The sequence below is a fragment of the Mauremys reevesii genome, linkage group 10 (assembly GCF_016161935.1).
Source record: "Mauremys reevesii isolate NIE-2019 linkage group 10, ASM1616193v1, whole genome shotgun sequence".
Lineage (NCBI taxonomy): Eukaryota > Metazoa > Chordata > Testudines > Geoemydidae > Mauremys > Mauremys reevesii.
Genome location: NC_052632.1, coordinates 28,691,618 through 28,712,451, shown reverse-complemented (window position 1 = coordinate 28,712,451; position 20,834 = coordinate 28,691,618). Strand labels below are relative to the sequence as shown.

The 20,834-nt window shown below is 39.9% G+C and overlaps 1 protein-coding gene across 7 annotated transcripts in view; it reads right to left on the bottom strand.

Annotated features, from left to right (window-relative positions):
* The window catches only part of LOC120373192 (tight junction protein ZO-1-like), a 148,124-nt gene that overhangs the window by 45,272 nt on the left and 82,018 nt on the right, over positions 1-20,834 (bottom strand). For all 7 annotated transcript variants that reach the window (XM_039491228.1, XM_039491227.1, XM_039491232.1 and 4 more), the window contains exons 9-15: positions 8,631-8,773; positions 6,404-6,509; positions 5,506-5,656; positions 2,558-2,666; positions 1,554-1,773; positions 498-682; positions 279-374 (exon numbers count right to left, since the gene is read on the bottom strand). In XM_039491228.1, the coding sequence (XP_039347162.1) occupies positions 279-374; positions 498-682; positions 1,554-1,773; positions 2,558-2,666; positions 5,506-5,656; positions 6,404-6,509; positions 8,631-8,773 (1,010 nt within the window). The remainder of the gene's footprint in view (positions 1-278; positions 375-497; positions 683-1,553; positions 1,774-2,557; positions 2,667-5,505; positions 5,657-6,403; positions 6,510-8,630; positions 8,774-20,834) is intronic.

The following is a 20,834-nucleotide window of genomic DNA, read 5'->3' as shown; positions in this document are numbered from 1 at the left end:
AGCATGTTACAGGATTGGGTCCTATGACAGCATTAATAATAATAAATTGAGTTTGCATTCACTCAATGCACATAATGTTTCCTGAAGAGTCCTATAGCAAATCTGTATTACTTAACCTTTAAAGTATCTATATCAATCACTAGTTAACTGCAACTGAACGTAAGCCTTTCAAACTTTAAAACATTAATGGCTGCAGGAATAACGCAGAAAAGGCTAGCAAAAGAGGTGATTATGCAATTATTTTATATTAAATCTGATAAGCAAAGAGAGACACTTACTTGCAACTTGATAAATATCTGGTTCTTCTCTTGCCAGTTTCTCTCGTGCAACATCAGCAATTGGTCCGAAGATGGTTACAGGCCTGAGAAAGCCAGCTGGAATAAGAAAAATCAAAGTAAATTGATTTAAATGTATTTTAGGATGCTATTTTTCCATCATGAAGATTAAAATGTTGAACTGAAACAGCAAATATTTTAATCTCTTTAAAAGGAAGCTACCTTCTCGAAGAACAACTCTTTCATATGCAGGAAACTTGGTCTGAACAGGTTGGGCAGAAAGATCTTCTCTGCTTTTTCTGAGATTTCTCTTTGAGCTGCGTAGACCTCGGAACCTCCAAAAATCTGCACGATCTCCCCCCGCTGTCTTTGGAAGTGTGTACTGTACACTAGCTAGCTGTTCAGCTCTAGGTGGGGCAGAGATTCCAGGGGTCAAAAAACATGTCAGAAAACCCCAACTCCATCAACAAACAAATCAGCTTTTGAAATGACACTTGATTAACAAAGTTTAAACCTGTGAACACATTATAATGACACAACAGGCTAAAGGACCACTGACCACCAAATGAGGGGGTTCCCCGTGTTTTTCAGTAATCTTAAAGTAATTGCCTTGCGGACCCTCTTCTCCTGCCACTGATGATCAATTAACACAGCTGAGGCAACTACAGCACTTACAAAGTATGTACTTTTCAGAAAGTACTTATGTATTTGTAATTTTTTTAGCCAGATATATGTTGTGTCTACTTTTGCTCTTCATTAATTTTAGGCCTATCTAGACTAGGAAAAAAGATGACAGACTCCTCACTAGGTTTTAATTTCACCAGATTAGCACATGCTGAAATACAATTGCTTTGTCTTGACTAGAGTTTTAGAAAGTGTTAATTGAATTCAGTTAGCTAATTCAATCTGACATCACACCTTTAAGGCCTTGTCTGCACTAAGATTTACTCCCCCATCCTTGTGTTTCTCTTGCCTGGAAACAGGGAGAGAGAACTCCATGCAAGTAGCCAATGGACTGTCCAAGGGCCATGAACTTCTGTGAACCTCTGTTCTAAACCAAATCCAAATGTATATTTGGGTACTCAAACTGGATACGTCTAATTGCAAATTATTTGGAGGTTCTACAACTGTTTTTCTTCCAAAATGTTAAGTAAGGTATAAAATGTCTGAGTGACAAGGAGATTTTACTAAAACAACATTAAACAGACACAGAACTTGCACAAACTTGGGCCACAGATTTCACAAGCTACCTTGTAGTAAACAGTTTCAATATACTACCTGTTTTTATTGGGTATGATGCCTCTTTCCACCTCTTTGTGATTCTTGCCAATTCGAATAGCCAGCCAGGACCCAAGCTTGCCGTTGTACAAAGTATCCACGACCCGGAACACTTCACCTTTGTTGAAACTTAGCCCATAGGGAGATTCCTTTTCATATTCAAAATGAGTTCTGATATAGAAAGAATCTCCTACATCGGACTCAACAATACGACGATAAACTGCAATAAAATTTACTTGAAGTTGAAGTACATTAAAGGATTCCTAATTCTCACAGCAGTTCTATAAAAAGACTCTGAGCAGAAATCTTGCCTATCCTTCGTTCTCCATTTTAATTGTGAGGTATTTTGGAAACCCATAAGACTAAATCCCCACATATCAGCATGTGAAATTCACATACAATTCATATCATATCATGTTAGTGTGATGCATTCAGAAACAGTTGGTATCCTCCTTGAATTCACCGTACTTATATGAAAAAAGATAAATAATATAATGAGTTCAGAGCTGAGTTAGTGAATTTTGCATATCAAGCCATACTGACAGCACTAGAATCAGAGATCACCTATTACAGAATGAATGAACCATAAAGCATTGATAGTGCAAGTTTCCTCGTTGTCCAGACACTGTTTTTCAGCCATTATTTAGACCTAGTCCACACACTTTTGTACTGATATAACTCTTTCACTTAGGGTTGTGTGGTTTAAAAATAAAAATAAAATAGTTATAGCAGTACAACCACATTCACTTGGGAAAGGATTGAGACCACAGACTCATTTCAAAACAAGCTACTGGACTGTTGTCAGATAATTAATCTATCACTACTGTACAATCTCTACTGCATTTGAAATAGTGACCTAAAAATGAAAGGCTTCACTTTACCAACCTTCTGGAGTTGCCACTCCCCTGGGCAAACAGTTATCAAAGGTTAGCTATACTGTCTCTACCTGGTCTCAAAAAGCCTACCAAGCAGTTTCTGAACTTATATTTGAGGCAACTACTTACCATCCTTTTTCTTCTGTGCCAAAATTGTCACCTCTTCTCCTTTAGGGAGATCAAGCAGAAAAAGCACTGCTTCCTCTCTGATGATATTTGTGAAGTCTACATTATTTACCTGGCATGAATACAATAACGGTTTTGAATTACTACATGATGTAGTGAAACATATACACGCACTGTGAAAAATACATTGTGAAACATACATTTCACATAAATAATGCAGTTTTTTTACAACGTATTAATGTTAGAGTTGTTTATCCTGTTAAATATAACTTAAGTGCATGAACTTCAAGAAGGTTTTTCCATATATTTCTCAGAATAAGTGAAAAATATTGCTATTTAACAAAAATATGCAGTACCTGCAGAGTACAAACTGAATAGACTTTTTTACTGAATATTTCTAGGTCACCCATCATGGATGATTTTAAAGGGCCATATGTTTAGATTATTACAGATGGAGGAGCTTCTTAGGATGTGTTTACATGGGGAGTTAAACCGGATTGATTTGACAGGTGTTTCTTAAGATGCAATATGTAAGTCATGCTAATGGCAGACTTTCAATTTGCATTGCGTACACATGACTGTGGCTTGCCATGTACTAACAGCGTGGCATTCTTAGAGGGTATGCCATGGTCCTTTGCTTTGCTATTGAGCAGTCTGCATTCTGGAATTCTTCTGGCTGTGCATTGCAGGATGCATAAGGGAAGCCAGGTAGATTCCTTTTTTTTTTTAATCTCATATCTCCATCATCTCCACACCAGGCTCCTTTCTGGGCAGGCTAGTGCCATTTCTGAATTGCTGTCAGCCAGCATGGTCCCAACAATGCTCTTCACCTCAATGCTGGCAACTGTAAACATAGCTCTAGTAGCCAGGTGACTTTGGTTTTGGACTTTGCCTTCTGCACCAAGATGATGATGATGTGGCAGCAGCAGGAGCTTAAGCATCAACAGAAGAAGCAGGATGAGGAAGAACAGGGTGACATCCAGCAACTGCTACTACAGGAACTGTTCCTGGAGCAACTTCACACCATACAGCACTGTCTCTGGGCTCAGAATATGAGACTCAACTACTGGTGGGAAAGGTTTGTTCTGCAGACCTGGGATGACCAGCAGTGGCAAGAGAATTTCAGAATGGCTAAGACAACCTTTTTTGAGATGTGTGTTGAAGTAGTTCTGGAAGTGCAGGAGCAGCATGCCAACATGCGGTGCCCCATATCTGTCAAGAAGTGGGTCACCACTGCCATCTAGAAGCTAGAGAACCCAAACGCGAGCAGTCCATAACCAATTCAGAGCAGGGAGATCGACTGTTGGAGCCACTGTCATGCAGATGTGTGATGCCATGGATAAAGTACTCTATCACTAGGTTATAAAGCTTAATAATGCTCAGGAGATTGATGGCTTTGTATGCATGGGTTCCCAAACTGTATTGGGGCAACTGAGGAGACCTCTGTGCTTATTATTTCAACTTCACCCACATCTCCCCTGACGAGGGCTTAGAATTTATAAATAGAAAGGGGTATTTCTCCATGGTGGCACAAAGGCTGGTTGACATCCATCGTGTTGAGTGGTGAGGCTTGAAGCTATACAGAGCATCAGATGGCTCAAAAGAGCTGAGCTCAGTATCTTGTGCTATCCAGGAGGTACAGAACAAAGCTAGGTCCTGGTTTGATGCACTGCCTTGCCTGCTGTCCTGGCAGCAGAAGCAGCAGCAAGTGCTGCATCAAAGCATTCTAGCTCCCTATTGCCTCCAGGAGTTTCCTCTGCATCCCCATCTTTCTCAACAGTGTCTTTTGCTGTGGTAACACTGTCCCTGGCCACAGCAAGATCCATTTCTTTATCACTCTCTGATCTAAAGTACAATCTCCATCTCTCTTTATTTTCAGGGGTTTTATGAAGAGTCAACTTAATCCAGTTTAAGCCCCATGTAGACAAACCCTTAGATCAGTTGTCCAAATTTGTTCCACATGATTTTCATTTACAGTTGCCCTTACTCCTTGCTATCTAATCTTCAAGGATATTTGAACATTTGAGTTCTGATTATCAACATTAGGTAGTCAATGATTAGCACATGCATGCTGTTAAAACATGTTTCTTTAAAGTTTAATCAGTTCAATTTCAAAACTCTAAGTGTAGTATCCCTTTTCCCCAATGAAGTCCATAAACAGCAGGTAAAGAGGTCCAAACATCTTGCTTTTGAAATTGTACTTCAGTCTATAAGTCTTTGTAAAATTAAATGAGAAATAAAAATTCCACGTTTTAAACTTTGTCATCAATAGAAAAGAATACGAAGAAATTACTTTTCTAGAAACAACAACATGCCCTAGTGGCATTAAGAGAGCTTTACTAATCCCTGTGGGAAAAAAACCACACGTTTAACACAATTTACCATATATTCTGCAAATTATACATAAGGGGTTGGTCCAGGTCTCTAATGGTATACTTTTAACAGCATATGTGATACCCAAGTTTTACTCTATTCACTAACTGAGCTAACTGCAGGGTAAATAAAGCACATTCTTCTCCTGTTGAAAAACGTGTGTTGGAAGCAGTGCTCTGAAATAGGGGTGGGTATGATTGGGCAGTAGACTCCTGTGGACGATACTACTTACCTAGTTTTGCAAAGTGGCTAGAAATCTATAAATGAAAGATGCTAAGTGCTACGTGCTGATTATTATTTGTATATATGATACAGATATTTATACACGCTTTTTAGTTAACAGTTTAAAAGCCAGTTAGTTAAACAATTATTTGTCCAATCTGAAACTAGAGAACTTGGGAGCGACAATTTACCAGTGATCTAGTAGCAACAATGGAAGCTGGAAGAATTTTTACCACCATCGTCTACCCATATTCAGGGTAGGCACAGATAAACAGTCTACCTAAAAAGGCAACATGTACCAAAATTCTGTTGCATTACTGAACAACAGATTCTTTGTATGAAAGATTTTGACCTACCCTGAGAATTTGATCTCCTTCTTCTAATCCTTCTTTTGCTGCAGGGCTGTCCTCCAGAACACCAGCTACAAATATGCCTACATCATTGCCACCAGCCAACCGCAAGCCCACGCTGTCTCCTTTTTTGAATTTTACCAGCTTCATGCTTGGCCTGTAGGTTTATAACACATTCCAATTAACAGACATACAGTAGTTGAATATGCAGTCATAGATTAGCAGCTGGGGAGTTACACCAGCAGAGAATTTGTTCCTTATTGCAATTTGATATCATCATATCCAAGCTACAGTATTTCTTTCAGCAACACACCAACTATAATAGTATAATATTCTTCTCATCAGCTGAGCTTTTGAAAATAATGGTAATATTCACTTGCTTAAGAGAGATTTTGTTGTTTGCTTTAATATATAAATCGTATTTTAAATAGAATTCTTCAAAATTTAGGGGTTTTTGTTTAACAGTCAACCTTCCTTTGGAAGTTTACAACTGAAATGTTATTTCTCACTCTTCCCCCTCCCCTTTTTTTTTGGGGGGGGGACAAAGCACATAACGTGATAACATTATTATAGGGTTCTCCTGAATGCAGGACTGTTTTTGCTTAAAAGAGAAGAAAAGCAGTATTTGGGAGAGAGAAACAAAACATGTTATTAAATAATATCTATAAAATGATTAGTAAGTTTCTAAATTACAAAATATGTAATATAACTGTTAAAGCACCCAAAGCTCACAAATGAGCCTCAACTCCCCCACCCCTAATACTTATAAACAGATTAGAAACGTATGTTAACACAAAGCCCTAGATGTCCCCATTCAGACGTAATGTTCATTGACTTAATGAAAGCTTGGTCTGCTTGAGGACTGTGGGATCAGGTTCAAATAAATAATTTTGAATTACATTACCGAAGCACTCCATCTTCATGAGTTGAATTGGGTAAAGGACCATCCGATGGACTGACTGGTAAATCCACATCTGGCTGTCCAGCTTGAGCATACACTGGCTTTGGCTCTATTAAAAAATAAAAACAAAAAACCCAACTTGCCATGCTATTAATTCTTTAAAGGATGTGGAACCAGTACAGTTTAACTCATCCTTGCAAAATTGTTATCATGAAAATCTACCAGCTCAGGAACAAAATCCTTCTCCCATCCACAAGTGTCAGTAATGAAAATAACTCTCTTGTACTGACTGAGTAAGATTACTCCTCTTGGGTGAGTAGATTTTTTAAGGCTGGTCTAACTACTGCACTGCGGGGTTGTTTTTTTTTGTTTTTTCTTTCCCAAATTTCCCATTGTACTTTGATAACGTCCATTGAAATTTTGAGGCATGCAAAATACATCATAGATAAATACAAGACTCTTTAAAAGAGAAAACATATACGCCTGTTTTTTCCAATCATGTAAGATTTGGGCATTAAGGATTAGGATTCCACTAGGGTAACCACTGCCCCAAAATGGGAGAAGCCAGAAGGGTTCAGTCAATTACTGTAATCTTCCAGCTAAACAACTCTATGTCGCTACCTTAATTAAATCCCAGACCTGCCATTTCAGCTGCCTTTGACTCACTGTTCAAGCTTTTCCACCTTCCTGTCATCATTTCTTCAAAGAAAAAGCTGACAAAATGTGATGTGATCTTCCCCCTCTCCACAGATTGCCTTCCTTTCTCCTCCCCCAATTCTCTCTTCCTTCTCCCCTGTAACAGATGCAGAATTTTGCCTGATCTCCTCCTCCAACCCATCCACTTGCCCCAGTAACTCCTTATATCCCATCCCCTCATTTCCTTCACACCCACTCATCTCCTCCTTACACTTCACCTCTCTCCTCCCTCTGGCTTTCCCGCCCCCTCACAATACAAGCATGTTTTCATTTCTCTATCCTCTCAAGATTGCATTTCTAAGTTCACTGAAAGCACTGTTTACAGTAGCCATCTCGAATTTCTCTCTCCAATTCCATCCTAGATCGTCTCCAATACAACTCCTGCTCCTTTCACGCCAATAAAACTGCTCTTGCTAAAGTCTCTATGACCTTGTCCTAGCCAAAGCTCAGAACCAGTACTCCAACTTCATCCTCCTTGACCAGTCCACCGCCTTAGACACAGTTGACCATGCTCCTCCTCCTTGTAATCTTGTCCTCCCTGGGTTGTCTCCCCTCTGTCCTCTTCTCTCCTCCTAAATCTCCAATAACTCCTTCAACAGGTCCAATCCTTCCTTCAACTTTCTGTGAGGATTCCACAGAGATGTCATTGGTCACTTTCTCTGCCCCCCTATATATCTCTGGGTAATCTAATCCATAAAATACAAATTTAACCTCAGTCTCTACGATGACAAATCTCAGATCTCTACTCCAGACCTGCCTACTTCCATCTAAACTAAAATCTCTGCCTCTCTCTGATATTGCCTCCTAGATGTCTTGCGATGAGCTCAAACTGCACACGGGTAAAACAGAGCTCTTAATCCCCCAAATCATCCTGCTACCTCCTTTCTTGATTACTGTGGACACTACCATCATCTTATCCATTACTCCGGCCTGTAACCTGGCATCTGCCTTTTTGTTCTGTGTTTATACAGTGCATGGCACAATGGTGTCCTGGTGCATAATTAGGGCCCTAAGTGCTATGATAATACAAATAATAAACAAAAAAAGATTTAGCTCTCCATTGAGATCAAAACTGTGTTAACTACATCTATGTTTAAATGGGATAGTATGGCTTTTAGGGGAAAAAGCCCTCCATCTTATCTTTGGAAATCACGATAGAATCCTCTTAGCAACAACCATGCTTAAACACAGCTATAACCAACACAGTTTTTAATCCCACAGCAGAGAGCGCTTTAGAGTGATCTTCCAGAATTGAAACCCACAAATACCACAAGCTGAACTATGCTCACAGGGAGTCTTGCATATTCAGAAAAATGAAAAAATGTTGGGCCCACTTCTGCCATTACTTAAACCGGCTTCACCTAGGTAACTAGGGGCAGAGCTGGGCCCTTTGAATTTGCATATTCTGAGTATTTATGCAGTTGTATATTTTAACAGCTTGAGAGAAATCATGCTGTAGCTATGAAGTAGTGCAAATCCCTACTGAGCATTCATTAAAGGCAGCAGGCATAACTTGGCGTTTTACCATATTTACCTGGCAGAGGTGGAGTTTGTTTTTCATTTCTTTCAACTATAGCCTCTTCCATGGTTTTAGAAACAGGGATATCATCTGCATTCTTTACAGGTGTAGAGACAGCTCCTGGTTTTGATATTCTCTCATCTTCTCTGCTCCGGAGACTATATATCAGAAAAACAAAACATATGGCATTTAGTTTGTATGCCACGCTACCTCACAGTATTATTGTAAAACCACCATTTCTGCATTTCAGTTCAAACAGATTTGCTAACAGATTAATCCCCAAATAATCTGCATAGTGGGAACTCTCCACATGTAGATCCCTAGAAAAGGGAGGGCAAGGTAGAAGAGTGCTCTTTTCACTGCCCCATGTCATTCCCATGCCTTGTGTGGATAGTCTTCCATGCTAAATTCAGAAGCAGGAATGGAGATGGGAGCAAGTGATGTGCTATTCTCTGTGACACTGGAGTCTGGTGATTTCTGGGCAAAAACCCAGGATTTACCACAACCCTTTGGACCCCTCCTGTGGTTGCTGACTCAGCCAGGACTGAGGAACTCAGCCAATGGCAGCCCTTCAACACTGAAAGGAGGTTTCCCTTCCCCCTAGATCTCTTGAGGTTGGGAAAAGAGCAGCCTTCAAAATTCACAGCTCTTCCAAATCCTTTACACTTAAGATTGGTGCAATGAGGAAAAAAGTGAGTGCCTGCCTCCCATACCAGCTCTCTACTTCATATTTCTTCAGTGAAAACAGGACTAGCCTCATGTATTTTCTGCTTCAGAATGTATCTACATAGGCTTACAGCATGCAACATCTAAAGAGAATGTGATGCACTCCTTGCTAGATAGTCTCTGGGGAGTGAACCTGGTAGCTCTAGATCTAAAAGCATCAGCACTTCCATTGTTTGAGCTAGAGGACCAAGTACTTTAGCAAAGAGGGAGTAACAAACTCAGTCTGTATACATGAACAGAACCTCAGTGGGTTGTACAAGCATGCAGTACCCTATAATTGTATTTCAGCCGTAGCCGTATAGTGACAGACAAAATTCAAAATCTACATAGGCTTAAAAGTAGTATATCACCAACTTACAACTACTTCCTAAAAATCTTTCATGTCAGAATTCCTGGCACTTATGAATTTTAGATACTTTCTACTTACTATGGCTAATCATAATCATCGATGAACAGTTTAATCAATCGCTGTACTAAACAAACCACAATTCCAAAACATATTCATTATAAAAAAGCATTAGTTTACAAGATATTCAAACTCTGCTGAAGTATTAAAAACACATGCATATAAAAATAAAATGGTCAACAGAAGATACTGCATAACAAGTAGGTTTACTTTTATTTCCATCACCTTGTGTGTCAATAAAAATGCAATGAGTGTTCTAAAGGAATTATATATTTGCCAGGCATTAAAGGATACTGAATTTGACATTGTTAGGAAACATTTGTTTCCTTGATGACACCGACCTGCTCAGTTACTTCTTCCTGATGAGCCACCAGGAAGGACTTTGGGTAGAAAGTGTCCTTGGTGAAGTATATTGTACAAGATAGCACAACATGATTAGATGGCTTTCCGTTTGGATCTTTCTATCATGGACTGATGTATTCTGAAAGATGCCACCTTTCTTAAGATACTACTGTTTCCAGAAGCTAGATGGAGCTATTGGGCAGTAACTTGTATTTGCATCCTTTAAAAAAAATACATATATCCACTGATACACATTATGCACAGCAACATTTTTTAGTTGTACTAAAATAATTACTTCAAAGCTATGTATTAATTATACTGATGGGAAATAAGGCTTTTTTTTTTTTTGGTCAGAGTCTCTACTGAAACTAAGGCTGTACCGAAAGATAAAACCACTAAATTTATAAACATGGGTGGGATGTGCTTTCTCTGGCAATACTAAGTAGCTGGCATCAGAAGCAAGGTTTACACATTCTGCTAAACTAGGACCACCATTCACTGATGTGTTGTTACTCAGGACAAACCATTAGAATTTGATACAGTGCCTGCTAGAGCCAACATTTTCAAACTTGAGTGCCTCAAGTTGGGCACCTAACTAAAAATAGCCTGCTGTTCAAGAGTGCTGAAAATTCACAAATCCTACTGCAATCTGTATGTCCCATTGATGCTCTTCACCTTTGCAAGTCTGGCCAATTATACTTCGATACTAAAAATAGCTAAAAAACACCTGTACTTTAGGCATCCAAGTTTGAAAGTTTTGGTCTTTGAACTTTAATTTACACAAATCTCTTTTTCTATAAAATAATTTTTGAACACTTATCTGACTCCCCTTTTCTCATAATGATAATCATATTGAATAATTTTCAATTTTTTTCTTGGTGGTAATTTGGTACTCGTGAAAGTGAAACTAATAGCATTGGCTTGAGCAACTACTGGGAGCAGGCACTGCAAGTTTTCCCACCTTGTGCTGCATAAGTAATACATTAAGCTTCTGGTGCAAAACCTTTGCTATTCCATTTCCACGTTTCCAGCATACATGTCCCGTTGGACAGTGATTTTAGGATATGGACAAATGACTGTGTTTTCACTTCTCAGCTATGCTAAGATTTGAATCTTTGTTCCCTAGAAATAAAATGCCAGGTCCGAACTAAATATATGGGAATACTTGAATGTGTGTATGAAACAAGGAAACTTTTTTAAAAGCCGAGGAAACGGAGAAATGAAAATAACTCACATGATAATGTGGCCCAGAACTAATTTTTCCTTATTTTTGGACATTGAATAGTAATGAATGATGTTCTACAATACAACTTTTTATTTTGGTATAGCATTTTTCACTATCCCAAAATGTTTTTCTTCTTGAAATATTACTATTTCTGACATTTTATATTAGTTAATTTTGATCTTCAACCTCTTCTACATGCAACTTGAGGACTTTGTACCTTTCACATTCTTGCATGTTAGTATCCTTTACTGATATTCTTGCATAAATGTAGTTGCTATTTTTAATTAGTGCAGCTCAAATATTTAATAAAAAGTTGAAGTGGCATTGAATAAAAAAAGAATAAAGTTTCTAACAGCAAATTCCCCCCATGACTCCCCTTTTGATATTTCCTTGTATTATAAATATTAGTCAATTTATGTACAAGCTAACTCTTTATGCAGGGATTCTCATGACTTCACTGTCTGCTTGTTTTCATTCTAGCCATTGGTCTGTCTCATCACACCTTCTAAATTACAGAATACATAACAGAGGACTTCAACATACATGTATGAGTAAAAATAACGTATCTCTACATTTGTTCCCTCAAAAATGGGGGGAGGCAGGAAGAGGGGGAAGAAAGAATCCCAGGTTTACAACTATGGTACAAGTCTCATTGCAAAAGGCAATTATTTATTCTAGAATGTTTTATCAGAATTCTAAAAAAAAAAAAAAAAGTTATTTCCCACATCCTGCAAATATGGCTATACATCCACAACTCAGGAATCTGATTTTAATGAAGGTTTCATTTGAGCTTTTCAGTTGACTGAAGCTATGTTATCCTAAACTCTCAAAAAGAGATTATTTAAGTTTCCTACTATGAAGTATTTTACATATTTATATCTAAGCATTATTTATACAGCCATGTTAGTAACAGGAGAACATGAAGTTTATACTCTATACACTACCCCTCTGGTAAGAGAAACAATTATGTAAAGCCTGTCTCATATATACTTATTAGGAATGACTCTGCAGTACTACTTAGGGCCTTCATGTCACTCTGGTATTCTTCACTCGGGCAGCCAATCTCTAATTAATGAAAAGAAGTGTTTAAGTGTTCACTGTCATATTCACTAAACTAGAGGAGGACAGAAACATTAAGACACCGTGTACAGAAAAAAAGTATCACGAAGATGTGACAGCAAAATGCATGAATTGTGTGTTTATGATGTTCACAATCAAAGTTCAAAAATCAAAGTTGCTTCATGGCATTTATAAACTTAAAACATAAGCGTTTTGAAGAATAGCCACTGTTAAAAGACTTTAGATAAAGTAATTCAGGGTCCCTTGCTATCACATGGACACCATTTTTTAAATTAAAATCTTTATGTATTACATAATAGAAGTTTTCTTAAAAGCACATTTCAAATTACAGAACTATAAAGCCATGAAGGATGCTAGTACGTATCATCTTTTATAACATCAACCACTCAATGGAATTATAGTCCTGTAATACAAATTTGGCTTTATTCGTTTAGGATCCAGGTATCTGACAGTCATGCAGTTTGAATACTGACACACATTATAGCCAAAGCATTGAGAAAGCTAGAGACAGTGAAAGATTTCTTCTATGTTATTATATCCTTTTGCCCTTCTCTTTTGGCTTGTCTACACTTAAAACGCTGCAGCAGCACAGTTACGCTGCTCTAACGCTTCAGTGAAGACGCTGCCTATACCAACAGGAGGGCTTCTCCCATCAGCATGGGTAATCCTCCTTCCCAAGAGGTGGTAGCTAGGTCGATGGAAGAATTCTCTGAACAACCTAGAGCTATCTACGCCAGGGATTAGGTCAGTTTAACTGCTTTGCTCAGGGTTGGATTTTTCACACCCTGAATGACAATTATATGAACCTAATTTCCTAGTGTAGACCAGGCCAATTTATCAGGAAGATTTGCCTTAAAAGAGAGAATCATCTCAGAAACAAAAACTATAGTAGCAACTATAATGAGCAGATTTAAAGTCAGACTGCATTTAAAATGAGTGGAAAGTTTTCTAGAACAAACATGGAATAACTGAAATACATGCACTAAAAGATATTAGACCTGATTCTCCTCTATGTTAGTCCAGTTTTCCCATAGTGTAATTGCAATCTCCTCAATGGAACAACACAGGCATAAACATGGAGTAATGCAATGGTGAATCACACCAATTATAGGCTTATGCAATTACTCAGTTCACATTACTCACTCTTAAGACTCCAATATTAATACATTTTTTAAAAACATCTTCATTTTGTTTATGAAGAAAGAAGTTTTATTTCAATCGAAATCTAAAACTGTATTTTAAGATGGCAGTAGATGGTGCTTCACTTGCAGCTCAGGTCATATTCCCCCTCTCACTTCTAATTTTTAGTTCTCATCACCTGGACAATGATTAGAGATTTAGATTTTATACAACCACATGAAATCAGAGAGAGAAGTAGAGGGAAACAAAAGCTTCAATGTAGTGTGGTAAGGAGATGGGGAAAGTAGAGGTCAGAAACAACCTAATGGGTCAATCCTAGAAAAGTGGCTGGAATTAGTCCCACGGAGCTCAATGTCACCATAAAAGCACTGGGCCTAGGAGTAAGTTATTTGCAACAGGAGATCTTACATAAGGAAATCAAAAGAAAAAGAACATGTGGAAATCACAAGTGGAAATCTACATTTATTTTTCATTTACTTTGAAGTCTTGACGTAGCATTGCAAGGATTACCAACCATTTCAAAGTTACATTATGATTTATTTCACAATGTTTAGAAAGGGTCATTTTAGAATCCTAACACATCAGGTTGACTAGTATGCTGGGATATCATCAGTATTCTGGCGGTTCTAGCTTTGCCTTCAATCTCATGCCTAAAATTACCAGAGATGGATTAATACTCTTGAATGAAACACTCCCAGTCTTTTCATACTGCTGAAATTATCCATTCAGATCATTTTGCACATTTTAAGATGCATCAATTTAAAGAAATAAAAGGTTTCACTTAATTCATAGATTTAAGACCAGAAGGGACCATCATCATAATATACTCTGATGGGATCACACAGGACACAGAACTTCATCCAGGAATTCCTGCCCATACTCCAAAAAATGATAGCTGAACTAAAATATATATTTTAGAAAGGCATCTAGTCTTAATTTAAAGATGCCAAATTATGGCCAATTTACCACACCCTTAGTAAAGTGTTCTGGTGTGGTTAATTATCTTCACTGTTAAAAACTAGAGTTTCACTTCCTGGGTGTATTTTTCCGACTTCAACTTCAAGCTACTGGATCCTATTATCTTTTTGGTCTGCTAGATTAAAAACTCCTTTAGCTCTCTTAAAATTAGATCACTTCTCTCTGTGTAAGTATTTAGACTATGATTGAGTCACCACAACCTCTTTTTATAAACTAAACAGCATGACCTCATCAAGTCTTTTTTCATTGTAAAGCATGCTTTACAGACACAGTCTCTCTTAGAAAAACTTTAGAGTACATGAGAAGAAGTAACTGTTTTAAAAGCATGACAACGGAACTGGACACACAATTCCAATAGTGATCTAAACAGTGCCATATACAAAAAGGAATATATCACCTCTGTTCTCCTACTGTATGTTCCCCACTTTCTATTACTTTGTTTTTAAAGTGACAAAATCTTGTCAAAAATTACAGCTGCATTTCCCATGAGTCATCAAAGGTGTTAGTTATTTTGCTGTGTATGTGTTCTGACAGTATTGCTTTTACTTCTAACATCTGTGCTGTGTCAGGGAGGATTTTTTTTTAGCATGCTTAACACTGCGGCATTTTTAAATAACCTTCAGTCACAAAACAAAGTCAGCTTCATGTTAGTTTAATCAATGGACTGCTCTTAAACCATGAAATTTGTTTAAAAAGTAACTGACAAAGAAAACAAAAGTTTGTGACCTGTAAAAAGAAAATGTTTCATGAGTTTGTACACAAACTCTTCAAGTATGATTGACATTTAGGGCCTGTCCACTCTAGTGCTTTTAGTATTTTAATACCATTTACTACTTAAGATGATGGATGGTTCAGCATGAAAGAGAAGCATTTTTTGAAGAGCACCTCAATGTAGATTATAGTTTTGTCCTGACGTGCACGGTATGCCAGTTTCAGTGGGGCATTTTGGATGCTAACAAAAGAACGGAAGGAAAATATCTTGTGTGCTACAGAATAAATAGTTGACTTTTGCAATGAAAGTTGTCTTCATTCTTGGTACAACTTCATCTTTATGGGAAATGCACTGCTGCCATCTACTAGTAAGAACCTTTCTTGCTGAGGCAATTCCAATCATGATACTTTTAAAACAGAAAATAGAGATACTTAGACTGATTGAAAAAGATGCTTCTTTAGGGAATACTACTAAATTAAGGTCCAAAACAGAATTATTCCAATTGGTGTAGGGTAAACAAGAGATGCTATTCTGAGAAGCCTTTCAGTGTCTGAGGGTAAGGAAGTCCTGTGCTTGCCTGCTGTCTCTGATATGCTAGATATGGCAGCCATTCTGAAATTTCAAAATGAGAGGCTTATGGCTTGTAAAAAAGTTAAAGTTGTTCTACATAAACTCCAAAATATATGTTTTGCTCTTGCCTTGTCTGCCGCCTTTCTAATAAGGCCCTTACACAAGGCTTTAAATCTAGATCAAGTCTTTCAATATGCCCTGTTTATAGAATTCCTTCCAGAAGCTAAGAGTGCATCTGAGGTCATTTGAAAAACCTTTTTGTTTCACCTGGTGCCTCTTCAATATCATGTAGCTAGATTCTCCTTTGCTCTAGATTGGTATGTAGAATTAGTGCTTGTGATAGGAGGTATTTCCAGCAGAGGAGAAATAATTGAAAGGTGGCTGTCATCTGATTTAGGTCCAACAACCAGCACCTCACTGACCAGTGTGAAGCTCGGAGAATACATATGCTTCTTCCCTCTTTATCCTCTGAATGGTCCCTAGGATCATTGTGAATGGGGGGAAAGACAAACAAAAGACACTTATGGGAGCAGATGAGAACACATTGTCTGTTGCCTTCGTTTGGTGAAGAACTTTAGAACCTTTGCATTGAACCTGGATACAAATACTTCTATTGAGGGGTGACACAGAGCCTTGACTACTGAGTAAAAAGATATTTGCATGTAAACTATATACACATCTTCAGGCCTATTCCTTTGTTTGACCATTCTGCTTGTAGGTTCAACCGCCTTTTGTGTGGAAGGCCGCCAGTGACAGAAAAATGGCTTCCTGTACTTCTCTGTTGATACGAGCTAAAGCAGAGGTGTTTTCAGGCATCACCAGTACATAATAATTGGTACAATTTGATGATAGGACATACTTAGTTTTTCTGAGCTTGAGCCAATTGATATTTGAAGCTCCTTGTCTCTCCAAGATCCTTGCCCCATATGAGATTTCCCCATCCCTTGAAACTGGCATTTGTTATCACCACAGTTCTAATGTTCTGTGACCATCCAAGTATCTGCTGATTTCAGGCTGCCAGGACAGATTTTGATACTACACTGGATACTTAAATTAGTGAAGATAAGGACATGCTGTGAGTTCAGGGAAACCAAAAACTGCTGGAGAAGATGTGAACAGAACCTTGCCAAAGCAAGAAGTCACACAGGATGATGTTTTTACTGGGAATAACACTAAAGTCCTCATTGATATGGCAAGAGAAATGATTATCTGCATATATAGCATATACCAGCTTCTGAATCCTGTCTTTGAGAGAACAATGCAGTGTAGCTTAGTATCTATGATAGCTGCCAAATGTCAAATAGAATCAGAGAGTCATTTGGGGTTGAGGACAAAACTATGTTGTTCTATAATCTGGGTAATGAGGCAAGTTACTTTCTGTTCCTTTTTCAGAAAGGGTGTGCTGATGAACAGGTTGTTGAGGAAGAGGAACACATGAATTTCCTCCTGCCTAAGAAAAACCACAGATAATAAGCCCTTTGATAGGGATCCTTGGGTGGTTACTGGGCCAAAGGGTAAAGCAATGTACTAATAAGGCTGCCCATTGTAAAGTAAATTGGAGGTATTCCCTGTATGTATGATTTACAGAAAAATACATATGAATTCTATACGTTCATTCTGAAACTTTGGCTTCCAAAAGAACTTTTTCCAAGAACTAGTGATCAAGTACTGCTCTGCGTTCTACAGAATACATGGGTACTAGGAACAGGCAGGTGTAATGTCTTTAGTGACATATGGCATTCATCATATTTTTGAGTTTCGTCTGGTTGAAGGAGTGGGAGAAATCTAAAGCCCTTCTGGCACTGCCTTCCACTCCAATGCATAATTAAGGCTGAAAACATCCAGGACCCATCTCTCAGCCATTGCATTGATCCAATTATTTGCAAATTCCTGCAGTCTAGTCCCTGGGAAGCCACACATCAGTGGGTCAACTGTAGTTAACCCTGATGAAGGAGTGTAGAAGGGTGGGTCACTCACCGCTGCGATGCCTCCTGCTGGTCAGTCCGGGAATTAGTTCATCCAGCTAAGGAGCACCCTCCTCTGGTCGGTTTCTCCTCTGCCCTTCCCTGCCCTTTTGCAGTCTCTTTACCAGTTCAGGCCCTGTGTCCCTCCCAGACCATGGTGTTCCTTACCTTGGGGTGCTGCCACATAGCAGTGTCCCCACACTCTGGATCTCCCCTCCCAGGGGAATCCCTACCCCCTATACCTCAGTAGCTACTGCCAGTCGTCATCTAGTCCCTGCTCTCAGGGGCAAACTGTAGTCTGAAATGGCTACTCATCACTGGCAAGCGAGTTGGACCTGCTGCCTTTTCTTGCCCTGGCTGCCTTCCTGAGGCCCTAGTACCTCAAGCCTTCACTCAGGTGGAGCTGCAAATAGTCAATCAGCCTAGGCTCTGGTTCAGAGCAGGGCAGTAAACAAAATCACTCAGCTCCAACTTGTACTCAGGTGGGGCTGCAAACAAAGTCAGTTAACTCAGGCTTTCCTTCAACTAGCCTGAGGGAGGGGGAGACTGTCATCCACCGCTTGGGTGGCAGGGGGGACGCAGGCCCTCCCTCTCCACTGTGTCCCAGTCCAGAGCCCTAAGAATGGCAGAGGGGTCCGCCACCACGTCAGTGGGGATCCAAGCCACAATACACTGACTCACCCTGTGCCAGAGTTGCAGCCAGACAGGGATCTACCAATCCACTCTCCCCCTCCAAGGGTACCTGCCAGTCTGATGGGGTAAGATGATGGGCAGGGGCCTCAGTTGCCAGCAGAAGCTCTGCCAGGGTTGGGTGAGCCAGCGGTCTGGGCAAGCTGCCTGTCTCCTGCGGGGTCAGGTCGTCCAAGGGTCCGGGCCAGTTGTCTGCTTTGTGTGGGGCTGAGTCGTCTGGACCAGTCATCTGCTTCCCCCGGGGTCAGGTCAGTCCAGGATCCAGGCGGCCTGGGCCAGTCATCTGCACTCCACTAGCCTGCTGCCATCTCCCAGCGCGAGTGCTCAGGGGATGCATCTTGTCCCCTCCAGTGGCTGGGCCCCTACTGAGCTTCCAGGTCCCACCTTCATACTTCTGATCCCACCCCTTGGCTTCCGGGTCATGGAGCCACCCTCTTCCTCTGTGTCTGTGGTGGGCCAGTCCACCTCACTACAAGACCACCAAGGGCTTTCCTATGGAATTTCCTTTTTCCTCAAGCCTCTGAATCTAGTCCATTCCCCTCAACCTCCTCCTGGGACATTTAGCTGAACAGGAGCTAAAGGAACATCATGATTTGTAACAGGGCCTGAATTCTCTTTTTGAACTCTCGTATGCTAACAAGGCTTCTATGACTTCTCTTCAGCTGCTTTCTGAAGAGAAGATTCACTGAAGTGCCCGCCCCTCCCATATACTTAAGAGGTGACCAGGACCTGCTTGGCTTCAAAACTGGCCTTCCATGGCTTTAGCCAGAGCCTGTGATGTGATGTGGAATTGTATCATTACCCTTGCAGCAAATCTGAGGCTGTCAAGAGAAGCATCCAGTACAAAAGCCACTGCTTACAAAAACTTAATTTGGCAAACAGCCTACTACAGGATTTCCTGATCTTGAAAGAACAGTGTCCAACAGGAAGTCATCCATACATATGCTCTTATGAATGAAGCAGATGCAGAAGAGGCAACTCCTGAGATAGCGTCAGAGTTCCTTCTGAGGAAGGACTTAATTCTTCTGCGAGTATGGTCCTTAGAGAGGAAGTCACCATCAAAATGAATCAACTGTCTTTAATAAACAACGAAAGAGCTACATCAGTCTTCGGTAGGGTAAGTTGGTCAAGATTTGGTTTTATGGACATAATAGTGCTCCTTGGTTTTTGTTGGGTTTTCTACTCAGTCAATGCTACTTACATCCTCAAGTGCTGCATGCAAGGACATATAGTTTTCAAATCTGATGTGAAGTACTTGCAAGTGGCCTTACTCTCCTTTCTACACACTTTCTCAAATGCCGCCTCCTCCTTCAAGGGTTCATCCGGGGGAAAGCCAAGCCACACAACCAATCTTAAGCAGCGTAGACAAAACAGGTTTTGAAAAAGAGCTTGTTCTGAATTTCCTCAGATATTTTGATTCAAAAATCTGAAAGCTGCCCTACTTCCCAGGAAGGACAAATCAAGGAATACTTTCTGAATCTTTTAGCCTTTTTCTTGTTCTTTTTGTAAATCTTTCTTAGACGATTCTTTCTCACAGGAACTCGAGGAAGATGTGGAATAGTCTGCCCACCTCTTGCTCTTGCACTAACTGAGCTTTACAGATGGATTCTGTGGAGGAGCGACCATTGTGTTTGCAGTCTGAAGATTAATATTACGGTTTGGTTACAGGATCACTTCTTACTCTTTTTAGATGGTGAAAGAAAAGAAATATATCACCTGCATATGGAAGCCTTTTTAGAGTCTACTTTGTTTTTACTTCTTTTCTCGGGATCTATAGAAGGAATGTGGTCCTTAGATGACCCAGAAAGGGAAGGCTCTCTAGGGTAGGCAGGGGCCCAGGTCCTTGATGGTCATGCCCATGGCTGAACTTTCTTCGTCCTACATTAGGATGTTTGCTAATGTTCTCAAGGGTAGCCACAAAAGTGCTGAGGAATCCTGAAGCAGGTAATGGTATGGAGAACCCTGAGTATTTGAGAGCCAGCCAGTGGATACACTAACCCCGACCCCTGGAAAGGTGAGGCAAAAATTGTACGCCCTAGACAGCTCCTTGTTGGCTGCCTGGATGTCGTCTGAGCGATCATAGCTCTCACTACTCTTTTGGTGAGGTTACAGTTAGGCAGAGTGGTACAAGTTAGCAGAGGCCTCAGTCTGAGGCCATCTTAGCATCCTTTTCCCACTGGTATGATGGCAGGTTTCTTCTGCTTGGGTGTCCTCCTCTTTACGCCCTGCCAGAGCAATCATATGCATGACATCTAGTGTGTGAAAATGGATCAGTCCCACAGGGAGATTAGGGACAATCATCTATCCTCCTTTTTCCTTCTCTGATCCTGCAGAGGTCTCACAGATGCGTGTGGATGGGTGGAGAAGAAAGATGGGGAGACATGGT